The sequence below is a fragment of the Parasteatoda tepidariorum genome, chromosome 1 (assembly GCF_982258835.1).
Source record: "Parasteatoda tepidariorum strain Cologne lab strain chromosome 1, Ptep-v5.0, whole genome shotgun sequence".
NCBI lineage: Eukaryota > Metazoa > Arthropoda > Arachnida > Araneae > Theridiidae > Parasteatoda > Parasteatoda tepidariorum.
This window is the reverse complement of record NC_141755.1, coordinates 96,213,486-96,231,958: the sequence shown is the minus strand read 5'-3', so window position 1 is coordinate 96,231,958 and position 18,473 is coordinate 96,213,486. Positions and strand designations below refer to the sequence as shown.

Below are 18,473 nucleotides of genomic sequence, written 5' to 3'. Positions count from 1 at the left end.
ATTTGTTTTCTTATATATATCTGATACTTTCTTTTTAAACAGAGCTCGTAAGATCTTTAAGATACTGAAATGGGGGCACAAAAACTTAAAAGATAAAATATTTAATTTCATTAACTCAAAATATCTGGTCTCAAAATTTTAACTTCTAAGTTAAATATAACTTTTACAATATTGATGCTCTTACGTTTTTAAAGACCACATGAATCCTGATAAAATATGAAAATGCATATGTTTACTTTAACGAGTGTAAAATCCTTATCAAAATAATGATCAAGACCCAAATGTAAAACAGTATAATTGACGATAAAAACTCAACTGGCTTCAAAACATATGAAGAGGGAAGCAAAAGTCAACCTGTTTCGTACGTTCAAATATAAGCGCCCATTCTGAAGACTGGTCAGGCTTGAATAACTTGTGACTTTTATTATTGGACGCTCGAAACATGCCTATTTTTATTATCATCCATTATTTTTTTAAAGCAATGACGTTATTATATTTTCGATTCTGTTTCTTGGGATGATCCATTTAGTTACACAACAAATTAAATTATTTCACTCTATATTAAAATAAGTTTCAAATAAGTTATAGACACAGGTTCTTAGATTGAAAAAATAATAATTTACTACTTTGTAAAAAAAATCAATGCAGTATTTTTTTTATATTTTTTTTATTGCTACAAGCCTTAACATTTTAATTTAAGGACATCAAAAAATTCCGTTTAAAATTGAAATTTATCTTTAGATTATTTATTATCTTTATAAATGTAGTGAATAGTTATTACATCATACCTTAGACACCTTAATAAATTATGTTTACTGACTAAATATAATAATAAAAGCTTGAATGGAAAATTTCTTTGCAGGCTTTTGTGCCAATAATTAGCCAAATTTTTATCTTATTGCGGTCTTTAATGTCCAAACGGGAACTGGTAGGAAAAATCCATTTAAAGACAATCATCCAGGTAAAGGATTTTTAGGGCGACATCCACCGATGACTCAGTGCAATGCGAAGATAATTTCAAAAAGCAAAACTTCCCTTCGAGAATAATATTCGAAATACTGATTTTAAGAACTTTAGAAGAATCTTTAGGAGGGAAGTAGCCCTGGCATCCTTTTAGAAAGTGATTGCATTTTCAATGCGGACGAAGTAAGAGTTGAATACTGCCCTTAAACGGGAAAAATTTTTGGCCCTAAAAATTGTAAGGATTTACATTCTAAAGTACCCAGAAAAGAAAAAGCACCTCCCTTGGTAGTTTTTCCTTACTGAAGAATTATTTGAGATATTACTGAATCAGTCCCTGCTATATATTTCATTGGAAAAAGCGATTCATGAAATGAAACGATGATCGCAGCAACATTTTACAAATATATTGTAAATGTTTCTACCCATGGCTAATTAAAAATGCTATCAAAGTCCCTATTTCGCTTGTTCTGGATAGGTATAAATCTCACATCAATTTGAAACTGAGCAAGTTTTGTTTATCAAAACAAATTTTCTGGTTCAGTTTTCTACCTAATTCATTGAAATCTCCCGTTAGATCTTGAAAACAAAAGAATTGTAAAACAATATGTCGAGAAAATTTTTACATCCATTTTCAAATAAGATTTTGAGGCATTAACTGATGAAGTTAAAATGCTTTCATGAAATGTGATATTTTTCCATTTGATGTAGGAAACGTTGAGTTTAACGAATGCATGCAAAGCAGACACCAAGAGTTAATGAGCGAGACAGCTTATCAACAAAACACATGCTTCGAGAGTAACGATGCACTATTTCTTCAGAAGCTTGAGATGGAAATCTCACAAGTTATGTGGCAAATTTTTAAAGGAACACTGACAGAAAAGTTTAACCCCCCAAATATCCGATAGCCTGTGCTTTTCTCAATATTGAAGAATTTATTTCTTAAAGAACATTTGGTTAATCAAATTTTGGCACTGAAGCTGAGACAACTAACATTGATAATGAAAGTATCTTGAAAACTGATTTTGAGATAATTCCTCTTGAGGCACTGTTAGTTGCAAAAACGATCGGTTCCACAAGTAAATGGTAAGTACTGCTGATGATCCACTAGATATAAGTCAATGAGAGATGGATTTTACACAAACTTCGAAACTCCTTTTTCTAATTTATTATCCAGTGAGAAATTCTAGAAATGGTATTGGAAAATCAAAAGAAATTTCTAAGATACATTTACAGTGGCCAAAAATTTGGAAAAAAGAGAAAAGTTAAATCAAAAGAAAAAGAAATAAATTACTTTTTTGCATTAACTTCAGAAAAAGAACGAAAATTTAAAGAGATTGAAAGAACTGAAAAAAAGTTAAAGCAGAAAGTATGAGGAAGAGAAAAAAAAATACTTAAGATAAAAAAGAAGTTCAAAAAATATGGGGAAAAGAGATATCTTACAAAAAAGTGATCTAATTATAATAATAATAAAAGCTTCATCGGATTACACAATAATAAACATTCATAATTTAGAATTGACTATTAAACTGTGAGGAAAACAATTAAAAAAAAATTTAAATTATGTATTCAAACATATTTTACTTTCCATTCCATGACTGAAAAAAAGTAACATTTTCCACATTAACTGTGGTTATATGTTGCAATTCCAAGAAAAATCTTGTTTTTAGACATTTCTGTGGCCTATGGATTCCTAACGAGCATCAAACATTCTGAAAATTAAGTATTCATTCACTTGAAAATTTAGTGTTTATTCACTGCTAAGAACTGTTCCTTCACTTGGTTATCTTACTACTTATTATTTAAGCAACCAAAAGCTTAAAACAATTGCATTTAATAACAAATTTAGAAATTTTTATGATTTTTTTTTAAAGGCAAGCTAAGCTTAAGTGTTCCTTCATTGGTTAGTTTACCCTATAAGCTGTTGAGAAATTTGCGATGTTGTGAGAGATGCTAAAAAATGCTGACTACGTATTTTTATTAATATTTATGAAATGTATATTCAAAAAATTTATAAATATATTACTCCAAATCTAGGCATACGTATGTATATTATTTAAATTGTATCAGTTATTGAAAAACAAAATCAGAAAATAAAAAATAATCACATTAAATTAGCACAATCTGGTGTATAATGATATTCTATCAGAAGCACGCTTTTATAAAACTAGACATTCGTTGAATAAAGTGTTTTTTATTTAAATTTCTTTACTAAATCGAAAAATAAAATATTAAACGACTAAAAAAGAACTATCCCATTTTATACTAGTTTGAAAGAAATAAAAATAAAAAGATTAGCAAATGATTATTAGCGAAAAAAATATGAATGAAATTTTACGCTACGCGGGCGAAGTCAAGTTCCTCGCAAGTTTATCACATTTTAATATTAATCGCCCCTTTTAATTATTTCTTTACTGTCGCCAAATTATTTTTATAAAAATAATTAGTTTTAATTTTTCTCAGCTTCTAATAAATAAAAACGGTTGAAACTTTAGATTTTTCAATTGAAAAACATGCAGATTAATATGGTATAAAAAAATTCATACCTTATAATTCAAAAATTTTTCATCCTCAATTTAATTAAATAATAAAAAATAATTAATAAGTATTAAAAATTATTTTTTTCATGAAATTATCTTTGGGTAATCGAGTTTTATGAGTGGGTGCAATTTTCTTTGAATTGCTTTAATAGTTTTAAAAATATGACTAAAAACGTATAAAGTGAAATTAACATTAAGGGGTACGAACTTTGGATCGCTCTCCTGACCAAACTATGGGAACCATATTTCCCAGATTGCGGCTACCCCCTATATTTTGAAGGTTAGTAATCCAAATATGTAAAAAAAAATACATGTTTATTCAGAGAAAGTACGTTTTTGTGTCTGATTTCGTAACTTAATTAATAGTTAGCACTAATTAATTAGCATATTTGAGGTCACCCCCCGGAACCATTAAGATTGACACTTACTTCGAGAAAATCCGATCATTAGAACGAAAGTTATTCAGGGTGATTCGTTTTTTTTTTTGCGGACTGTACATGTAGATTTATTAAATACACCTTGTGCGCCACCTAGGAACCAAATCTAGAACCCGACACTCGAAATTTTTGCTCTGTTACAATCGTACCCTGTTACAATTGACCCCACTCTCCCCTACTATTCATCAAGAGAAGAATTCAATAAATCAAAATTTCGTGCATGTTCGGGCATCAACAAACTAATGAGTAACAGATACAATACTCAGACAAGATAATATAAAATAAAAAATTTAAAAACATTCTTTCATTTTTCTTAGACTTGTAACACAAAACGTATAACTTTTGTAATTAGGCGATAAAATAGTTATGCTCAATTTTTAACGGTCAAAAAGCGATAATGGCTTCAACGATACTGGCTTCAAACATTTCTTCACCGCTGGTATCAACCGCTGTTTCTAATACTGGTTTTAACCAGTATTGTCATCAAGCACATATCTCCAATAATGATTTTAAAAATAATGCTCCAGCTAATTGGAAAGCGGTCGAAATTTTGATTGCGAGAAAATTTGATTGTCTTAAACAAACAAAAGCGAGCTAATAAAAACGAACCAAAAAATGCATTTCATTTGGAAATAAATAAATCTTAAACTCGTCACAATCCATAACTTTACAATTTCAAAAGGAAATAAAAGTCTGAATGAAAATTATACCACAGTTAAAAGGTCATCGACCTAAAAATTAGTGATACGTGTTTATTTTCTAACATTAGCGTCAAATTACCCGGGAAAGAACCCTAAATAATCCTCGCTAAGTGATACACGTGGAGTTAGGTATATTTAATCTCTCAGAATTCATTTGAAGTCGCCTCTGCAGTTCCCCATGTGAATTGCTCGAAACTTCCGAGGTGCGTGATCATTATGAAGCCTAAATTCGTGAACAAACTATGAATTATAATTCCCACGGCTACTCAACAAAATGATGGGAAATTGGTGCTCTTATGTAGTCTCGATTGATAACCCTTTTAACAAATTTTCTTCAAAAAAGAAAAAAATACTTTTTTTCTCGATCGGGTGCTAAGGAAAAAAGAAGAAACTTTTTCCCTAATAGCGGTACTTTAAAGTATAGCAGTATTAAAATTATTGGTTATAAATACTAGAAAATAGGATGTTCTGCTATTATCACCCTCATTATTTATGTTACTACTACACTGATGGAATTTTCATTGTTAAATCATGACAAAATAACGGGGAACAGTCTGTCCCTCTAATTAACCATACAGTTTACGCTGAAGAACTTTTGTTACTTTTACGGTATTGAAACCATGATTAAATAACTGTAAATACTAAATTATATGGTTTTTAAACCATTTACAACTATCATGGTTTCAAAACCGTAAAAAGGAAATTTAACTGGACATGTGAGATAGTTTAGCAGCTTTATGGCGCTGCCTAAGAGCCCAGGGTCGCAAATTGGGGCGTGCAGAATACTAAAAACTCTTTATCCATTGAAGGAAATGGAGGAACTCTGGTATCCGAACCCCCGTTCTGTCGGGCAGGAAATTGACAGATTAGCCCTCCCGGCTGTAATATGTATCCGGCCGCAAGGAACTAAGTGGCTTCATTTAATGGATCTAGTTGGTGCGAATGAATTCTAGTTGTTTAACCGTATTAGGTGAAAGCTTATAACAAAATGTTTTTCTCAGTTATCAGTCTGAATATCATCTTATTTATGTTTATTTGAATGTTCTGTTTGAATATGGTAAAATAAAAATTAAATAAATTGTTATTTAACCACTTTTTTTGAGAAATTTCTAACAGCTCTAAAGACATTTATATAATTACAAAGCTAATCTGCAGATTTAGTAGGGTAATCCGTTAAAGTGCGGAATCAAGAGTTTTCCACAATTTTCTTAGGTTAGGTTCTTAGGTCAAAAGTTTGCTTCTCTATGTAATTTTTAATTTTTTATTGCGTTTATTATCTTGATATTTTAGATTTGGAAAATAGATAAACCACCGTACGTTAATTTCCTTAATTACAATAATATTTTGAACCATTTGATTATTTGTATCATTGTTTTTAACCCTTTGTCATAGAATTTTTATTAAACATATTTTTTTTTCTTTTTTTTTGTATTAATTTGGGTCAAAATAAGTGATAAATATTGTATTTAGCGATTTAACTATTTCCAGTTTTTAATACATCATGAAATACTGGCATCTTTTTCTACGTAAAAGGTAAAATATTCAAAACGCGGCTCACTTTCAAAAATAATTTTTCAAATTTATACTTATTTGCAGTTATTTATATCTAAGAGAAACAAGTATTCATCATTGAAATTTCTTTAATTCACTAAACCAAATATTGATAATTTTTTGAATATGAATGAAAAGAAAAATTTCATGCTATTTATTTTGGATTTTATATTTTAGTACAAATATAATTTCGGTAATCTTATAGATTTTTTTAGTAACTGTTTGACTGTATTCTTAAAATTAAAAAGTTCCAAAATATAATTAAATATATAGAAGGGACACTAGTATCCCATCTGCGTTAAAGGGTTAAAGTGATTGATGATTGTTAGAATGCAGTTACTTAATAGTTTTAGTTAGCAAGTAATAAATAAATACATATGTCAATTTTAGGATTCCGAAACGTTGCTGATTTTCCAGTAAAGATCATATTTTCTTCTAAACGAGTATCTAATTGGTACTGTGCAGATTACCTAGGTAATTTCCAGACTACTTAAATAATTTAAGAAACTGAGCAATTTTTGGTACTCTAACGGATCACCCTAGTTGATTTGTATATTAGCTAGATAATCAGTAAAATAACTGATTTTTGGGGCTCTAATGGATCACCCTAGTTAATCTGCACATTAACTAAAAAATCTGCAGAATAACTGATTTTTGGTACTCTAACGGATCGCCCTAGTTAATCTGTACATTAACTAAAAAATCTGCAGAATAACTGATTTTTGGTACTCTAACGAATCGCCCTAGTTAATCTGTACATTAACTAGATAATCTGTAGAATAACTGATTTTCGGCACTCTAATGGATCACCCTAGCTAACCTGTATATTAGCTAGATAATCAGTCGAATAACTGATTTTTGGCACTCTAACGGATCACTCTAGTTAATCTGTACATTAGCTAGATAATCTGCAGAATAACTGATTTTTGGCACTCTAACGGATCACTCTAGTTAATCTGTACATTAGCTAGATAATCTGTAGAATAACTGACTTCTACACTTTAGCGGTATCATATGCATTTAGAATTCTTTTCCAAAGAATGAAATCGAAATGATTTAAACATAGGTGGTCACAAAATAGTACATAAACGAAAAAAAGAAAAACACAATCGAAAACTAATGCGAACATGCATGTCAAGTTGACAGGTGTTTCAAAACATCAAACAGCGGGAAATAATTTACACTCTAAGATCATTTCAATATATATAACTAATAAAAAATATCATTTTTGTGATTTCAGCGAATGGACAGTGTTTGAATGGATTTGAACTTGCGTGTGAATGGCTGCACGATGACAAATCTGCTCTGAAATGGGTGTTCAAAACAGGTAAAACGCAAAATTGCGTGCAAATTGAATAGTTGTCTATCTCTTGTTAAAACAAACCCCAGAAGAATATTATATCTTGATATGTTAATGCATCGATGACAGATTTGTTGCAAATATTTGTATATTTTTATGTTTGATAACATCATGCGAGCGTTTTGGCTGTATTTTATTGCCATAGAAACCGAAAGTTAGTTCGGTTTAGTTCGGTTCTCATCAAAGATTTTGTGATATGAATTTAATCTTATATTTCTTTATAATTCTATCCTCTTGGAAAGAAATAGAATTATAGAAAATATGTAAGATATTGGAATATAATTATAGATTATATGTACACTAATGCTTGTAAAAACTGAAACACTATGAAGAAATTGTCAGAAATCAATGGAATTTCTTACTCATTTTACTGATAGAGGGTTCAAATAATGTCTGAAATCAATATTTCGTGTGTTTACCACGCTGAGATAGGGACTGTACACATTGCGACATTGAATTAATCAGATTTTGAGTGCAATCCTGGGAATGGCATTTTATCTGACCACGGCAATTAAGTGCAGTTTCACCACGCATCCAACCAGCTCTGCGAGAGAGTTGCCAAACTATGAAATCCCGGGCATGCTCGATGAAGGACGACACAATCAGGAAATACCCTGGAAGAAACGAAACCTGTTGTGCACTGAAGAAGGCCTGTGCAATCTCAGAAACTTGTGCACTGGCCTTATCTAACTGAAATACAACTCCCGAAATGCATCGAAGATTGCGGAGGACCTCTTTTTTCACAATTTTTTTAATGTTCGATCATTGTTCATTGTTGAGATTTCCTGCAATTTGCTCTAAATGGGATCAACAGTTATGTCCAACAGCTTCCCACGCTATAGTGCCAACTCTTTGTTCGGTATTTTGTTGTCTTATGCCACTTGTCAGTACTAACAAGCCTATTTTAAGGCAAAAGAGTGCGCTTTATCTTGTTTTTCAGGGGCTCTATCCATGGCCAAGAATTCGACTTCTGACAGATACATTCGTCACAGCCCATTTTACAGGAAGGACACATTCCCACACCATCCATCCACGGATCGTAATTTTGACCTAAACCAGAGAACAATCTCCAATTTAGTACTTCCAGAGGTAGTATTGATTTGTTATGAGATTTTGGAGGACTTTGTGACCCCCGACAGATTTAGCGTGCAGCAGTAACCATTTTTGGAATCTTCGGTCGTTTGATAATCTAACTCACGACCACTTGCAAATGAGCCCAACATCTATCCCGGCAACGTTTGTTTGGTATCGCACTGAATAATACACTGTGAGAGGAGAGGCTCTGCTTTGCTTAGCCCATTGAAGTCGAAGGCGTCTATTATTCAGCGACAGAAGAATCCTGCTTAGAGAAACCTTTGCACATAATTGATGCTATAACAAACAGCGACAAACCATGGAATCAGACAATGAAACACTAACCGTGCTCCAAGGTTGTGCTAACACATAGGAAGACGGCATAACCATGCAGATGAGGTGTCTGTCATCTCGGACTGTTTTTCCATCGTGGGCCAAGCTGCCAGGTTTTTGCTTTGTCTGTTTCTCCTGTGTCCATTTCTTCTAAGCATGCATCTTTATCGTGTCATTACATAACGCGCGGGCTGTGATTTCTTCAAAAATCCACCGTTTCGCAAACCGACGGTGTTGCCTAGGAACTACCTTAACTGTTGATATTTCGCCCTCCGCTTTTAACGAGACATATTGACCTCTAATTAAACGCTTATCGCAGCCAGAGGACGATAAACTGATTTAAACATGTTGACATTTCTTCAGATACATGGGACAAACGGCAGATAAGGAGCCGGTTCTGGTTCCACTCTTAAGCATTCGCTTTGTAATTCTAACCATTTACTTACCTAACTTTATATTTCATGAAAGCTTTATTCAATTTACATAATTCCTATATGGGGTTGCAATTTTTACAAACGTGAGTGTATATGAGCATATATATATATATATATATATATATATATATATATATATATATATATATATATATATATATATATATATATATATATATATATATATATATATATATATATATATATATATATATATATATATATATATATATATATATATAATTATGGGTTAAAATTTTAAATCACATAGAAGATGACAAAATTTATAATAAAATAATTTTTTTAAAAAATCATTTTTTTCTTTTAGACATAATTTTTAAGTATTTTTCAAATGTTTAATATCATTAAAAAATACTTTTTCAATATGAAAATATTCTCGTTGATGTATACATTTGATAAAAAAAATTATAAACTTCACTATTTAAAAACTTATTATTCGAGAATAGTAAAATAAAGAAATATATCAATAAATAGCAGCTCAGAAATAAATTACAAACTATAAAGAAAGACTTAAAGTGAACTTTGCTCTTCAAATTATATATTTTGCTGAATATTTAGTTTGCAAAACATATTTGCAAAAGTAATTGTGAGTGCAGAATTTGCAATACGAAAAAATTGCTTAACTGCAAGAAAGTTTTTTTCCTCATTATAGCATCAATAAAAACTGCATATGGCTAACAATTCTATAAGAAGTAGAAGTATTAACAATGGCCATTGATAATACTTCTACTAATATGGCCAAGCTATAATTAAGCAGAAATATACATAATAGTTAATATTTCCAAAATAAAATTTTAATATTACTTATTGTTAAAATAAGGAGATTTATAGCACTTTAAATTTTAATTAAAGAGATTAATTACGATTTCTTAGGGGGATTTAAAATTTTTTTAAACTAAAAGTTACGAAATTTAACTATATATATAATTACGCACGATGTTACGCAAATAACATATTTGCATAATATTCTCAATATTGAAGAAATCAGATCAAACAAGGCGCTTCGTGATATTATACTTCATTCATTTCTAAGAGCACTGGGCCCATGTCCGAGAGTTCGTGGGTTCGAACCCTGCCGGCCGAAGACTCCCCCGTGTAATAAAATGGTGGCTGATACATGTTAAATCTGTCGAGTTGCAAAATCCTCCATGTTCCCATAACAAATCAATACCTCTGGGGGTACTGAATTGGAGATTGATCATTCTCTGATTTAGCTCAAAATTACGATCTGTGGATGAATGAATGGATGTATGAATGGATCCGCCCTATAAACGGGCGTGACGTAATGGGTGTAGCAGAAGTCGAATTCTTGGTTATAGATAGCGCTACTCAAAAAACAAGAACAATCGCATCCCTCTGCCTGGACAGGCATACGAAAGCAAGCAAGCAACTTCTATACATCTTTATAGCATAGACTCACATATTGCTCATTTGGTGAAACAATGACGTAACTGCAAAATCAAGTTACGTCATTGTTTCACCAAATGAGCGATACATAGAACATTCTATTCCCGCTAAAATATCTAAAGGAAAGGTAAAAACAATAATAATAAATAAAATAAATAAATAAATAAAAAATTAATTCGAATTTGTCCTTCTTTTGCCATTGGTCGCTGTTTTTCAAAGGAAAAATAATATTTTTTATGTCGCTCATTTGGTGAAACAATGACGTAACTTGATTTTGCAGTTACGTCATTGTTTCACCAAATGAGCGATATGTTTATAAATTTTAAATTGTATAATATCACCTTACGCAAATTAATTGCCTTTTTTTCTTTGTTCTTCAGATGAGGATGGAAGCAATGTTGTTGAATTAAAAGAATGCGAGTATCCGAACTGCGGTGTGGGTGTGATTACAACCACGTGGCTTAAGCCAAGAGAGCAGGAAGAGTGGATGTCATTCAATTACAAGATCTATGGTACATCGGAAGTCTATTTAAGAATCTATCTGAGAACAGCGGACGGTGGGGGTGGACAGCATCAGATATTTTCTCAGACTGGGAACTATGCTCATGAATTTCCGAAATCCTGGACTGAGAGAGAAGTTCTTTTGCCTGCTGTTTCTTCTAAACACAGGGTAAACTCCTGTTTTTGGGATCATTTATTAGCTTTGATAACTGCAAATTCAGTTTCGTCCCTGTTTTTGGGACAGCTCTGAAAGCAAACTTCTTAAGTAAAATCTTATTTTATACCCATCATTGAATAGCCAACTCAATTTTGAGTTCACGACTACCATTAACTAGCTTAACCCCGCCCCACCCCCGCAAGGGGGCATCCGGGGACACTCCGGAGAAGTTCGAAGTGCACGCAACAGTTCAATCACATAAGCAAACATATTCAAAACAGCGTTACTTAGAAATGAACTAAGTACAAACAAACATTACAAAGAAAATAAACAGAATCAATCAGAAGAGATATTGATGTCGCGTCTTCAGTAGGGGTGCAAATTTAATAAAAAGAAACAGTTTCACATGGTTAAATATAGTATGTTTGTAACTCAGAATATAATCACAGCTGACACAACAGTACTTAAGGTATCAAATTCCAGGAATTTTACCTCTCAGCAAGAGAAAAAGAGGATTCAAAAAAGTAGGCTTGGTTGCGATCCATGGCAACACCAGAAGGCCTCAAAGAATTTAGTGAAATCTTAGAATTAACAAGTAGTTACTCAGTATAGTATAGTAGTTACTCAGAAAATAGAATTTAGGAGTTTGAGTGTTCAAACATTATAGGCGAAGCATCAATTTAAAAAAAAAAAAAAAAAGAAAGAAAAAACATTGCAAAAAGGTAACAAACATATTGTGATGATGAAAAGTACCAGAATTTGTCCAAAGCCCATGAAAACAGATACAATTTCTAAAAGAAGAGTTACGGCGATTTACGACTATCAATGTTCAACTTCATAGCCTTGTAATTTTGAACACGATCCAGAAGACAAGAGAACTCCTAGATCAGGTATTGGGAGAAATTTGCCTTCGTGGAGAACTTTTTGATGGAACTAACCCGCATTTGCTTTAGATGGAAAGGTAAAAACACCGAAACGTCCTACGGTTAACCTGATTACAAGGTTACTCAAACCCAAGATCCGTCTACCACTGAGGATATTTTACGTCAGCACTGTGGTCAGTGTGAGCCGGATGCAGTATTCGTATCGATTAGTGTTGGGATTCGATCCCTGTTCCACCTCATAGGGAGGCGAATGCTATATCTCCTGCATCACATCGGATCTTTTAAGTGAAGTAGTCAAAATCTCAACAACGGCGAAAGAATACTGATGTCACGTTGCTGCAGTAGATTGAAAGACCCAACGCACTGCAGTTCGAAACGCTATAACGCGTTTTAGATATGCACTTGACGAAAATGAAATGCACATACAAATTTTGCTTCTCTAAAGTCCGTTTGTACCTTTTGGACACAGTTTCTCACATGTTCCACGAAATTTAAACTAATTTTCAGAAAATGAAGTAAAAATAATTTGCTTCTCAATGCTGGTGTCTGGTCATTAATGGGTTGCAGAGTTTTATCATTTGGTCTTTAAAGGGTTGCACTAGTTATCAAGTGGTTTTAGAAATTAATGCTCCTGTTTGGTATAAAATAAAATCCATCATATTCTCGTAATGTAATATTTACTCACCAACAATGCATTTTCTATCATATATACGACTTTTTCTCAACGTTTTAGATTTTTTTTAATTATTTCTTTGCATTGGAATTGCGTTTAAATTTCTTCCGCAACTTATAATAAAGCCGTAAGTTCAGTTTTGATTTCTTAAAGGAAATATTTTGAATATCAACTAATTTTGTCGATAAGAGACAATATTAAAATCTGAATTAACAAGTTGATGTTAATACGGAGAATTTTTCTATTTTAAAGTTATAAGTTACGGGTCGATGATGAGCGATAAATGGTTACAAATACTACGCTTTTTCCAATATCCATATGAGGATGTTTTTCTTGGATTTAAACATTAAATTACATCAGTTGGTCGAAGTATTTCAATTATATTTAGTTTTTGATCCTTTTCATCTGCAATTTCAAGTGTTTCATAATACTTTCTTATACATTTAGTACACTTGCAATCACCTTTTTTTTGTCTCATTGTAATTAAAATAATTTTACAGTAAAGTATCAATTTTAAAGCTTTATTTTAACTGGTATCTTAATCGCCAGAAAGTATTTTGGTTAAATTGATTTGTTCCCGATTAAGACATTATTTTCTCTATTTTTCACAATCCATCAAAAATTTTAAATATATAAAATTTTGTCAAACTGTTTTTAAAACACTTTTTTCCCTCATGGTGTTCATCTTATTAACAATTTTTTAACCTTCGATTTAAACAGCTATTTTCAAATCAATAATTTAAAAGCAGCAAAAAGTTTTGGAAAAGGTTTAGCATAGTAATTAACAAAAAAGTTTACTTTCTATCATATTAGAAAAAAGCAACCTCTACATAGAAATGCAAACTTTTAAAGATTAAATAATTTTGAATAGATTTTTTCCATTTAAGAAACGAATGAAATCTGAAAACTTTTATTATACTTCGATACTTATTATAACTTATACTTATAATTACTTATAATTTTTCAATACTTATTATTTTATTATTTTTAGATACTTATAAAAGCACACATTCCATTTAAAGAAGCATATGTAGCAGTTAAAGATATAGTTTTAAAAGGTAAGTTAGCAACATGTGTTTTTTTTTAGTTTCACTAACCATCTAGTATGATTATAGTATCTGTAACAAAAATATTTTTAATAAAAAAAATATTTTTAATAAATATTTTTTCAATTACAGGAAATACTCTTGCTACAAGTAAGTAATATTTCTTTCACCTAACCTTCATAGACCTTCGTACGAAATTAAATTTTCTTCCGTTATTATCTTACATTCATCAGCAACAGTATGACGTACCATTTAAATATTAAAATGATTATGGTAAAGGGTATTTCCCCTGCTCGTTTTGCTCCGCAACCCCTGCAGGTGAGTTAATGAGGGCAACGAGTAAGAGCACGGGGGAACCGCGGTATTTTTCATTATATCAACTTTTCCTAAATTTAATTTTTCCTGTCTCTCACTGATTTGCTTCTTCGTTTATATTGATCCAAAATCTTTATCAGTTTTCTTATTTTAAATAACATATATATTTTTTAAATAAAATTAGGAAAGAATACAGTTTAATTTTTAATTACCCATTTAGAAAATTTAATTCTGGTTTAATTTTGTTAAACAAATAATAGCACAGTAAGAGCGACCGTTTTTATGATTTTGCAATTTTAACGTAACTGCAAAAGCGTATTTCAGATTTTTTAATCATAAAGATTGCTTAAGAAAAAGGTGAAAATTCAATTTCTAATAATTTATTTCAAATTCGTGTTTTGCTTTAATTCTGCGAGTGTAAAATCCTGTCGATCAGGAAAGTTGGCGTAAATTCTGCCAAATTGGCATCAAATCGTTTCATATTGTAACTAGCTCATATTTAATGAGAATTAGAACAAAAAATTATTTTTAAAAAACACGTTGATATTAATGTCTTAAATAGTGTGGCACAATTCATATTTAAAAATAACTAAACATATAACTGGTGAAAAATAGTGTTTGGTTTTAGCGAAAATGGAATTTCATAGAAGTGCCACTTTAATACTTTAATATCATATGCTAATTTGGTTGCACAATTCCATTAACTTTATTAAAAGTGTATAGGCGAAGCTTGACCAAAGTATTGAGATCATATTCAATTTTGCGGCTACCCCTCAAAATTTGATAGTCTAGAATTTAAAGCAGCTGAAAAAAAAGTATGTTTATTCAGTGAAAGTCCGTTTTTTGTGCCAGATTACTTTAAATACCGTTTGCGAAAATTAAAGCATATTAAAACTCTAGTCTTCGAACCATTCAGTTCGTATTAAGTTACAATCTGACCATTATATCAAAAGTTATTATCTTTTTTTTTTATCATTACTTTGTGCACTATGCATATTTTTAACATGGATTATTTATCTCTAACCTAGCATCTAAAGATTTTACAGAACACGAAAGAGTATGTTTATTTATGCATAAAATAATTCTCAATTTTCATCATATTTAAAATTCTGAAGGAAACTTTTTTTTCTAAATGTCTGAAATAAAGATCCGGAACTTTTATGGATTATCACATAAAATAAGCTTAGCGCGTGTTGCATTTTGGTTTATTCTCAATATCAATATTTTTATGGGAAAAGTTTGGTTTGATAGCGGCACTTTTATGACGCTCTAAAACTTTCAAATTTTAAAAAAAGGGAAAGTAAACATCTTAAGTAAACAGTTTTATATGATCGCGTGTTTATTTAAAATATATCCTCCTCCACTCCAATGAAATAAATTCAAAATTGAAAACAAAATCATGAAATATTTTGAATATTACCTGGGCACAAATATTTGAAACAAAAACTAAATATTGATTTGGAATTCATAAAAATATTCGTTGGTATATATTAACGGTAACTAAATCTTTTTAATCATAATGAATTTTCAATAGTAATTTCATTAATAAACGAATCTTTATAAAACACTTTTGAAACTCTGTTGTTTCTGGCCGAAATTCATTTGCAAACAATGACATACTATATAATGTTTGATTAAACACAGTAAATGCAAAAATTTCACAAAATAATATGAGAAAAATATAAAAATAGTTTTGATATTGCATGCAATTTTTCTCATTTAATAAACGGAATTATCGTAAAGTAATAATTATAAACAATGGAGAAATGGTAATAAAAAAAATAAAAAAATATAAGGTAAATACGTTTCTAAAATGATAAGATAGATTTTTTCTTCGGAAAACAAAAGCAAAAAAATAAAAAATAAATGAAAGATATTCAATTTTGTAACATATAATTTGTTATACAAAACAAGTCAATTGTAGCTTCAGTTTAATTATTTCTAATGAAAAACTTTGAATTATTGATAGAAGATAAATACCAGAACTAAGTATAAATAAAAGTTTTAGTGCATTTCACAAACTTTGTATCACACTGTATTGTAAACAAGAATTGCTTAAAAAGCCGTGGATGACGTATTATTTTTTGTAAATACTATTGCGACATATTTTCCAAAATCTTAATACAGGCCGAAAATCTTGCAACAGTTTGCCTCATAACAGGAAGCAAAATCGTGGGTATTCACATTGTAGGTAATTTAATGTAACACAATTTTAAAGTAAGGCTTCAAACGTAATATTTTCCCAATTTTATATCAGCTTTGCAGTTAGTAAGTTTTTGCCGCAAGAGCCAAAAGGGCTAATTTGCGCCTAATTGTTTCATTCTAGCGACCTCGTCAGCCCATATTTGTGGGCGGTTAATTTTAAGTTTACAGGAGTTTTTTTTTTTTTTTTTTTTACATAAATTTTGAATAAATTACTTTTCAATTATTACTTTCCTTTAAATTTATTTACTATCAACCTTTTGTTGGTAATTATGTCCTTTTGAGTTTCAAGTCTCACTAAGAAATAGCTTGTAACAAAGTGCTTCTTTAATTATTAACAATTTAAGTAAGTGGAACTAAAGGAGTATTTTAGCAAATACAGCTTGTTACATTATATAATATTCCATTTTTTAAAAACTTACCTATTTTGTTTGTTTGTTTTTTAAGTTTTTCATTTAGCTACTTGCTTTACGTTCCAAAATTTCAAAAAATTAGGAGTTGAAACTAAACGCTTTCATGTAGAATTTTTCCTTTTATTTCGCTATATTTAATATTACTGTATAAGATTTTGATGAAGAATTTTAAATTAAGCAATGTAAGTTGCGCTGAACTCAAATTACGAAGGAAGTTTCCAGAATTGCAATACCCGGTTTTGGGTTAATCGCATGATCACGGCAGAATGCAATGCTCGAAATATAGGAGTAAATGCAAATCACTGACTTTGAGAACTTAAAATTGTTCTGTATAGTCACCTATCGTTTGTTTTTATAAGCTTCAATATTAAATTTTTTTGAAGTAATTTCATTTCTTAAATCAAATTTGACTCTAATTTCTGATGAAGCAGTCGCACATTATTGCTCAAATCTCAAATTAACAAAAAAAATTATTATGAATTATTTATGCTCATAGTATAGCAATTACTATTAAGCAAAGAAACCGACATTACGAGCAAAATCATATGAAATGAAATTTGTTTAGATAAGTTAAACCTTAATTAAACAAACCATTTTCAACAAAGCTATTACGGGTCATTTTTGTTAAATACTCATTAAAAGAAACAACAACCATTCCGTATTCGAACAAACTGCATTTCAATTCGTTTTTTAATTCTTTGGCTATTTTGTTTCATCCTATTTATTTTCTAAACGCTGTGCAAAATGAGTGTTCTCAAAAATTAAATTAAATTAAAAAGTAGACAAAAAAATTAACAAAAACTTTAGAGTTTCCTTGCACCTGGCTAAGCGAGAAGTACCATAAAATGTTATATTGAATCTTGTTTTCATTCAAATTTAAATTATCGTGTAATCAAAATTAAGACATACTGTTGCATGGTTCAAGTTTATATCACCATAAAAAGGTTGCAGTAAATTTGGAGAGTTCAACCCTTTCGAAAATTTCTCACAATGCAATTAGTTTCTATAAACTTCCTCAAAGATTTCAAACACAGGTTAAGGGTCTGGATGTCCCATTTTTGGAGCCTGTTTTTGTAAAAAAGACAGGGGTTGTGTTGAAAGGTTTTTAAATAATTTCTTTCCTAGGCACACCAGTGGCAGCCGGCATTGAGAGAGAAGACGAACGTAAGTTTTTTATTCTAAAACACTTAGATGTGCGGCAAATACTGCTCCTTACTTTCTTTCACTACACTGGGTTCTTCTACGCTATATCTGACACTAATCTTTTGATCTATTTTTTACCTTCTATCTTTTTTTCAAGACATATTTATGCATTTTCTCAAAAATAAATTGAAAATCTTAGTGGTAAACCTTTTTAAAGTACATTCTATAATAAAATCAGGCGATTTTATTGACAGTTATAAATTCATGACATAATCCATAAATCCATTCCATGACAATTATAAATCTCAATTTGTTTTTTAA

The 18,473-nt window shown here is 30.5% G+C and overlaps 1 protein-coding gene across 1 annotated transcript in view; it reads left to right on the top strand.

The window, feature by feature from the left end:
• LOC107441930 (uncharacterized) overlaps positions 1-18,473 on the top strand; it is a 37,921-nt gene that overhangs the window by 6,796 nt on the left and 12,652 nt on the right. Inside the window, exons 3-7 of the mRNA XM_087169274.1 lie at positions 7,430-7,516; positions 11,199-11,488; positions 14,025-14,091; positions 14,212-14,229; positions 18,135-18,173. Coding sequence (XP_087025400.1) covers positions 7,430-7,516; positions 11,199-11,488; positions 14,025-14,091; positions 14,212-14,229; positions 18,135-18,173 — 501 coding nt within the window. The remainder of the gene's footprint in view (positions 1-7,429; positions 7,517-11,198; positions 11,489-14,024; positions 14,092-14,211; positions 14,230-18,134; positions 18,174-18,473) is intronic.